At 54.3% G+C, this 9211-nt stretch overlaps 1 protein-coding gene across 1 annotated transcript in view; it reads right to left on the reverse strand.

Annotated features, from left to right (window-relative positions):
- Positions 1–7990, reverse strand: part of INCENP (inner centromere protein) — a 33884-nt gene extending 25894 nt beyond the window's left edge. The window contains 5 exon segments of the mRNA XM_021082921.1: positions 888–1160; positions 1163–1623; positions 3006–3119; positions 3496–3646; positions 7838–7990. Of these exon segments, the coding sequence (XP_020938580.1) occupies positions 888–1160; positions 1163–1623; positions 3006–3119; positions 3496–3635 (988 nt within the window). The 5' untranslated portion in view covers positions 3636–3646; positions 7838–7990.

Genomic DNA, 9211 nt, shown 5'->3' on the forward strand with positions numbered 1-9211 from the left:
AGGGAAGGGGAGCAGGCCGGCCCTGGCGAAAAGGCCCAGGTTCCAGCTCAGCAGGGCACCAACCATAGGGACACAGTGGCCAACGGCCCTGGACCTCAGTGTCCTCATTTGTAAAGCAAGAGCGTTGGACCATATCTGGCCTGTCCGACGTGGTGGCCACAAGCTACGTGGGGCAGTTTCAGTCTGAACTACGTCAAACGTAATACCACTAAAAATCCAGTTCCCGAATCAAAACTAGTCACATTTTGAGGGCTCAACAGCCACAAGGGGGGAGTTCCCACTGCGGCACAACAGGTTAAGGACCCGGTTTTGTCTCTGTGAGGCACGGGTTTGAGCTCCAGCCCAGCACAGTGGGTTAAGGATCCAGCATTGTCACACTGTGGCACAGGTCATAGCTACAGCTCAGATCCTATCCCTGGCCCGGGAACTTCCAAGCGCTGTGGCCGAAAAGGAGGGAAAGAAGCCGCTGGTGACGAGCATATAAGAAGGCACAGGGAGTTCCCATCTTGGCGCATCGGAAACGAATCCGACTAGGAACCATGAGGTGGCGGGTTCGATCCCTGCCTCCTCCGTGGGCTAAGGATCTGGTGTTGCTGTGAGCTGTGGTATAGGTCGCAGACGCAGCTCAGATCTGGCATTGCTGTGGCCCTGGCATAGGCCGGCAGCTATAGCTCCGATTCGACCCCTAGCCTGGGAACCTCCATATGCGGTTGGTGCGGCCCTAAAAAAAAAAAAAATACAAAAAAAAAAAAAGACGGCACAGATCTGGAACATTTACGTCGCGGCAGAAAGTTCTGCGGACAGCTCCTTGCGAGATGGGGCCCAGAGGCCCTCCGGCTGAGCCAGGCACAAAGGACCACCCACCACACCCTTGACCCCAGACTCACAGATGATGCGGGCAGAAGCAGCCGGCTCTTTGGTGGCCTTCTTGGCAATCTTTCGGCTTGATCTTCGGACGGTGCTCTGCTCTTTGGAAACCTGGGCGGACTGCTGGGCCGGCAAGACCTGGGAGCCCGGGGTGATCAGGCTGCGCCGCACTGACCGCCGGTCCACGCGGGAGCCCGTGGGCGTGGAGAAATTATCTGGCAGGATGGGCGCCAGCACCCGCTCCTGCCACGGGGAGGCTGGAGAGCCAGGCGAGTCCTGCGGGCCCGGGGAGCCACCGCGATCCGGAGCTTGGAGGCGGAGCGCCCTGCTCCGACCCCTCGGCCCTTGGGGCCCTGGGGTGTGGTCATCAGGGAGCTCACGGTGACGGGCTCCGGTCTGCTGGCCTCTGACTTCTTGGGCGTTGAGTCCTCATCCGTGGAGGCCGGGGCCTGGGCAGTGTGGAGCTGGCTGAGGTGCTGCTCGGCACTCTGGCGCTCGCTGGCACCTATCTCCACCATGGGCACCAGCGGGCATGGGGCCAGGCTATCCCTGGGCTTCTTGGTCAGCGTCGTGGGAGACTCAGGGGCCATCGCCGTCACTGCCGCAGTGGCAGTGGCAGCGGCGGCCGTAGCACGGGTCACCCGCCGCAGGACGGAGCCGTTTTCTGCCACCACCGTGGCCAGCTTCTCCACCTTGTCCTTGCTGCGGAGGTGCCAGGAGCTCAGCTGGCTGCTCCGAGTCTTTCTGCGGGACAACCTGCCAGAGGAGGCAGAGCAGAAGCTGAGATGCCCCAGAGGGGCAGGGAGGCTCCCAAGATTCGGCTGGAGGCACTGGCCTCCCCCCCAAAAGTTGCCGGCTGGCATGGAGCCTGAAGCAGGGGACTAAGAAGCAGGCTCTGCCCCCCTCTAGCCGTGAGGCCCCGGCAGGTCCCCTGTGAGCCTCAGTCTCCCTACCCAGAAATTAGGATAACATCAGTCCTCCCGGAACTGCTGGGAAGATTAACTTCATATAAACCTCCCGCTGACGGAGGTCACTTGTTGCCAAGCACCCTGCTGGAGGCTTCACTCACACTGTCGCTTCATCCACAAGATGGTCCTGAGAGGCAGGGACCACGATCCTCACTTTATTTTATTCATTCTTTTTTTTTTTTTTTTTTTGGTCTTTTTGCCTTTTCTAGGGCCGCTCCTGTGGCATGTGGAGGTTCCCAGGCTAGGGGTCGAATTGGAGCTGTAGCCACTGGCCTACACCAGAGCCACAGCAACGCCAGATCTGAGCCGCATCTGCAACCTATACCACAGCTCACGGCAACGCGGATCCTTAACCCACTGAGCGAGGCCAGGGATCGAACCCACAATCTCATGGTTCCTAGTCGGATTCGTTAACCACTGCACCACGACGGGAACTCCTATTCATTCATTTTTTATGGCTGCCCCCACGGCCTGTGGAGGTCCCCGGGCCAGGGACTGAACCTGAGCCACAGCTGTGACCTATACCACAGCTGTGGCAACACCAGATCCTTTAACCCACTGTGGTGGGCCGGGGATCGAACCTGCACCTTGGCAGCAACACAAGCGCTGCAGTCGGATTCTTAACCCACTGCACCACGGTAGGAACTCCCTATTATCCACACTTGAGATTTGAGAAAACCGAGGTTCAGAGAGATAGAAAAGCACCCAAGGACATACAGGCACTAAGGGGGCAGAGCTGACGTGTGGGCCCAGGACCACCTGACCCCAAGACCCACCTTCTCTGCCCTGGTACCCTGCATGCAGCCCAGGGTCGTGATTATGGCAGTTATAACGAGCACAGCAACTAGGGTTGGGGAACAGTCCCCAGCTGACACCGCTGGTCGCTCTCCCTCAAGCAGAGGTCGGATTCTCTCTTCTTCCACCTCGGGAAACCCTTCCACCCTCCGAGGCCCAGATCAAACATGCCACCTCCCACTCCACACAAGCTCTGGACTCCACAGGCTTTGACCATGCTTCCCTCCCCATCAGCGAGGCACAAAGGGGAGCCACCACTGCTCCTGCTCCCAAAGAACACCTGCCAATCCAACCCTCCCTGCGGGCACCAAGCCTCTAGGCCCACCTGCCCACCTGACGCTCCCCTGGCTGGAGGTAGCCTCCGGCCCTTCCTACCTTTTCCGGATGGGGTCTCGGTTTTCGTCCTGAACGTAAGAAATCCGTCTCTTCTTCCGTCGGTTCTTCTGAGAAGGTGTTTTGGGCATCAACTCGGGCTCTTTGCTGAATTCTCTGTTTGGTACACAGAGGGGGACGGTTGACTGAGGCTGCCGGGAAACTACTGGCCCCCCGCCCCGACCCTGAACGACACCTGCCTCTTTCCCGGCAGTGACAGGTCAAGCTGGGGTGACCAGCACCAAGCAAGCTCTCCAAGGCCATACTGGAGTCACCGCTGGGCACTCGGAGCTTCGTGCCAGAGACATGGCAGGGGAGCAAGGTTGCCAGGCAGCCCCACCCTCCGAGGCGCAGCCCAACACCTGTCCTCCTCTTCCCGTCACCCTAGTCCCCAGCATACTGGGCACTCAGCAGGCAGCCTGTCTTGCTTGTCCAGTGGGGAAGTGGGGCTGCTGGGTCCCCAAGGCCTCCCGCTGGCGCCCCCTGCCCGTACCTGGTGAACATGCGCTCGGCCTCCTCCTCAATCTCCTCCAGCCACACCAAGTCCTTATTGTCCACGTTGCAGACAAACTCCAGCAGCTTTTGGTCACACAGCTCCAGCAGGTGAATGGGCCCTGGGGCTGTGGTCCCCATGGTGGCTCTGTCTGGAGAAAGCAGAGACGAGGGACGGGGGCGCTCAGGGCTTGAATCTTCAAACGTCTCCCCCTCCCCACCCCAACCCCCAGCACACTGTCCCCAGAAGTCCACTCTGCCCAGCCAATTTTGGTATCAATGGCCCTCCTTACAAATGGCCTTCTCTGGGGCTTAAATGACAGGGCACGGCCACCTGCCTTCCCGGATCAGGAGGAACTGTGGTCCCATCAGGCAGGACCTGCCCAAACACAGGCCTCTGCTCACTTGCCTATGGGGTCCCCCCTGACCCCCCCAGGGTGAGGGAGGGCCAGGCCACGGCCACCCTGAGGTGCACACGAGCTGACCCCAGGCCAAAGAACATCGAATCCAACTGCCTCTTCAGGAGGCCAGTGAATGGAAGAGGTTCTGCCTTCCAAAGGAGCGGGTAAGAAAGTGGGGATCCAGAGACGGGTTCTTCTCTAAGGAGCCCCCCACCCCTTGAGATGAAATGCCCTAGAAACGGACGAGGGAGTGCACGAGGGGAGGGATAAACAATGTCCCCTTTTTAAGAAAACTTATCTAGAAATATCAGATGATGGAAAATACAAAATGAGTTTTCTCTTAATTTCTTTTTTAATTTTTAAAATGGTTATTCAGGGAGTTCCCGTAGTGGCTCAGTGGTTAACGAATCCGACTAGGAACCATGAGGTTGCGGGTTCGGTCCCTGCCCTTGCTCAGTGGGTTCAGGATCCGGCGTTGCCGTGAGCTGTGGTGTAGGTTGCAGATGCGGCTCGGATCCCGCGTTGCTGTGGCTGTGGTGTAGGCCGGTGGCTACAGCTCTGGTTAGACCCCTAGCCTGGGAACCTCCATATGCTGCAGAAGCGGCTCCAGAAAAGGCAAAAAGACCAAAAAAAAAGGTTTATTCAAATACAATTGATTTATAAGTATCGGGTTAGTTCCAGGTATACAGCGGTGTTACTCAGTTATACGCATATGTATTATTTTTAGATTCTTCTCCATTATAGGTTATTACAAGATATTGATTATAGTTCCCTGTGCTCTACAGTAGGTCCTTGTTGGCTGTTTATTTTGTTTTGTTTTATGTATTTATTTTTCTTTTTATGGTCACACCTGCGGTACATGGAAGTTCCCAGGCTAGGGGTTGAATCAGAGCTGCACCTGCCAGCCTACACCACAGCCGTGGCAACACCGGATCTGAGCCACATGGGCGACCTATGCGGCAGCTTGCAGCCAACACCAGATCCTTAACCCACTGACTGAGGCCAAGGGATGAACCCCATCCTCACGGAGACTACGTTGGGTCCTAACCCACTGAGCCACAAGGGGAATGCCATATTTTATATACAGTAGTGTGTATATTTTAATCCCAAACTTCTCATTTATTCCTCCCTGCTTTTCCCCTTTGTTAACTGTATGTGTGTTTTCTATGTCTTCTCTTAATTTCTTAAAAGGCTAGCAACTCCAATTGGATTGTTATGATCATTATACAACTACAGATGTGATAAATTCATTTGAGCAATAAAAAAAAAAAAGAAAAAAAAAAAAAAAAAAAAAAAAACTAGCAACTCCAGTATTCTCCTTAAGACTCAGTTATAAAATCATCACCAAAACCCCAGGCAAGGAAGAAGCATCTATTCTGGTCAGAGCAGGGGATCAGTAAATATCCCGACTATGGGAAATGAATGAAAGAACACATGAATGGGAAACATTCATAAGCCGCAATTACAGACTGCACGTCTCATGCCCTGGCAGTGACCCATCACCCCGAACTGCAGCTTCAAAACCAAGAACCATGCACAGCTCAGCCTCCACCCACCTAAGATGGGAGCTCCTTTATTTTGGTGTTTTTAGAGCCACGCCCGCAGCATATAGAGAGGTTCCCAGGCTAGGGGCTGAATCAGAGCTATAGCTGCCGGCCTGCACCACAGCCACAGCCACAAGAGATCTGAGCCGCATCTTCGACTTACACCACAGCTCAGGGCAATGCCAGATCCTTAACCCCTGAGCAAGGCCAGGGATCGAACCTGCATCCTCATGGATACTAGTCGGGTTCATTAACTGCTGATCCACGATGAGAACTCCGGGGACTCCTTAAGTAGAACTTAATATCAGGTCCTGTTGCAGCCTCACCAGAAAGGGCACGTGAGCCTCTGTCCCTTGAGCAAGCTCTGCCCTCTGTCTGGAACCTTCTGTCTCCTATTTTATATAGCTCATTCCTCATCATGTGGCTCTCAGCAACTCAGTGAGGACCTGACCCCCAGCCACAATCAGGTTCAATTCTCATGGCACTTGGGTAACTTTGTTTCTGCTTAACTGCCCGTCTCTGACCTTTAAACGTTTGTTCCCTGAGGGCAAGCCCTTGTCTGTCTTGCTGGTAGCTTTGAAAGCCCAGAGCCCCGCACAGTGCCTGGTACAAAAGGGATACTTGTTGAATGAATTAATCCATCTATTATCACTATACTCTCGAAATAAACATCTTACAGGCACTCTCCCCCACTCCCCCACAACACACACACACACAGGGACACCACATGCATTCATTCTACACAGGTTAGGACATGCCATCCTTGTCCAAAGCCCTACGCCTAGATGCCAAGGACAGCACTAATCAGGGCAGGGCCAGCTGGGCAGGATCACAGAGGCCTTGGGCAGAGCCAGTCACGGGCACAGCCTCTCTGCTGCCATCCCTCTGGCTCCCCCCAGCCCCTCTGTTCCGAGCTCAGCCCTGACTAAGTGTAGGAGCCCAGTTTGAGGCCAGGAAAGAGAAAATCATTTTAGGAAGACAAAAGAGTTTGTTGCTCCAAAAAGCAACAAACTGCTAAATTTTTTTGATTTTATTAGTTTTTTCCTTTTTTTAGGGACACACCTGTGGCATAGGGAAGTTTCCAGGCTAGGGGCTGCAGCTCCGGCCTACACCACAGCCATGGCAATGCTGGACCAATCCGCATCTGCGACCTACAACACCACACCTTGCGACAACGCCAGATCCTTAACCCACTGAGCGAGGCCAGGGGCCAAACCCGCATCCTCATGGCTACTAGTCAGATTCTTAACCTGCTGAGCCACAACGGGAACTCCCCACAACTTGCTGTTTTGAAAATATTTGTTCAAAATGGCAAAAGTGGGTGAGAGCTTCTTTCACAAAGTGCTTCTTCCATGAGGAAGTCTGTTTTCAGCAGCCTCTGCTTGGGTATTTAAAACAGGGTCACTTTCATTAGATCAGAGGTGATCCTGAGAAAGGAGGACTCAGCGTGAGAATGAGGGTCCTGGGAAGAGCAGCAAAGGCCTCTTCAGCACCTGTAAGAACCTGAGCACAAACCCAGAGCATCCTACATCCCACCAAGGGCAAAGGGAGCTCATCTTCCTCTCCCAATTCTTCTCTCACATCATATGCCAGACGAGAGCCCCCATCACTCTCTGCCACAAAGCCTGTTCTTTGGAGGGTGCAGGAAGTCAGACACCTAACCCCTGCAACTGCATCTCAGTGAAGGAAGGTCACAATAGCAGCTTTCTTTAAAGAGTCCTGCTCCACGATGGGGTGGCTTATCATTTCACTCCTCACCACAACCTCAAGAAGACCTTTATGCAGATGAGGAAACTGAGGCAAAGATAAGTTAAGTCAAAGTCAGCCGGTGAGTCAGGGGTGGGGCCTGGATTTAAACTGCGCTCTTAACCACAAACCTTTGCCTCCTACTCCATTTCAGTCTCAGAAAGGCAGGCGCCCAGTTCTGGCTCTGAGCTCCCCAGAGAAGGACACAGTGGAACAGCGAACGTGCTTGGAGAGTGACAGGATCAGGGACAGCACTGGCCCCCGGAAATGGTCAGTCTAAAATGTTGCCCAGCTGATGGCAGAGGTATCGAGCGAGGGTTAACTGTACAGAAATGCCACCTGGCATAATCCCGTCACACGACCCGGCGGGTGTGCACTTTCTGCGCGCCCAGGTGAACAAAGGGCTTCCTAGGCATAGAAGATGCTAAGCACGGGAGGGGAGGGGATGAGGTTATTCTCTCGGGTGAAGGGTGAGGGTCGTCTCAAGCCCCAGAACCAAAGCAGGTCACCTCGTCACTTGGAAGAGGTAATGCGTTCCCTGCCAGGCCGCAGCGGGGAGTGGGGGGGTCACGCCCCCCACTCCGGGACTGGCCGGAGGGGTAACAAATCGCTATCTACCCCGCACCCCCGCCGGCCGCCCGGGCGCACTCACTCGACTGCACGGCGTCTCCGAAGTGCTGCTCCGATCCAAGTCCGGCGACCTTCCCAGCACACACCCTAGCCCGCCTAAGTCCCACCGCTCCAGGCCTCCAGGGCTCGCGGCTGCAGGGAAGCCACCGGGCGGTGCAGCGCGGGCCAACTCTACGATTTTCAAAACTGAAGATTCGACCAATCCCTAGCAAGTTTGTCTGGGCGGCTGCAAAAATCTAAGCCAATCAAGTAAAAGGAAGCAACAGTCAGGCCACCTATTGGTTACTTCGACAGGCAATCTGCGGGACTAAGAGGCGGGGAAAGGAAGTGTTGAAACTTTAACCCGCTCAGCTTCCGGGAGAGGCCGCGCGCGGCCTAGAGAGGAGGTAGCCGGCTGTGGGAGTTGCGCAGGTAAGATCTCGCACGCCGGAACTTCAAATCCCAGCGTGCACTGCGAGGGCCCCGCGGGCCTGGGCGGGGCGTCCGGCCTTAGACGAGGGCCGGAAGTCGTGCTCTAGTTGCGGGGGTGGGATAGGGTAGGGTGGGAGGTGGCTCTTCTGCTTTGCCCTTTCTTCCCCCAACGTTGACAGCTCTGCGGGGTGACGTCCTTACCTGTGCCGCCACTTTTGAGAAAATGCTTTGTTGAAAAAAGAAAATGCTTTGTACGTCGCACTGGAGTTTGGCTTTTTGTAGAGCCCGCCATCATTTCTGGGGTGACAGCAGTCTGGGTCCTGCTTATGCTGGACCCGCGTGTTTCTTTAGAGTATTGGTTCTCAACTGCGGCAGTTTTGCCCTCCCACCCCCAATTTGGCAATGTGTAAATAAATAGATTTTGGTTTGTTTGAAGGAGCAAGGGGTACTGTTGATATCTAGTTGCTAGAGGCCAGCCTAGCTGCTAAACACCTTACAAGTGCAGAGAGCTGCCTTCCATCAGCAAGAAATTATCCAAAATTTCAGGATTGCCATTGTTTGGAGATGCCGGTTTAGATAGTCACTTTACTCTGTGAGTTAGGGTTGCCATCACCTGTGAAATAAGACAGTTAAAGCTCAAAGAGATATTTGTACACCCTTGCTCATTGGCAGCATTGTTTATAAGAGCCAAGAGGTGGAAGCAACCTGAATGTCCATAGATGAATGGATTAAAAAAAAATGTGGTATGTACATACAGTGGAATATCTTTAGGCCTTTAAAAAGAAGGAAATCCGGTTCTTAACTGGTGGCCTAGTGGTTAAGGATCTAGCATTAATATTTCTGTGGTATGGGTTCGATCCCTGGCCTTGGAACTTCTGCATGCTCTAGGTGTTAGGGGCTACGTGGGGGCCCATTGTTAAAATGGCTCTTTATGCTGACTCATGAGACTGACCACCTTGCTCAGGCGACATCCTGTTTTCGCTGC

The sequence above is a fragment of the Sus scrofa genome, chromosome 2, assembly GCF_000003025.6.
Source record: "Sus scrofa isolate TJ Tabasco breed Duroc chromosome 2, Sscrofa11.1, whole genome shotgun sequence".
Classification (NCBI taxonomy): domain Eukaryota; kingdom Metazoa; phylum Chordata; class Mammalia; order Artiodactyla; family Suidae; genus Sus; species Sus scrofa.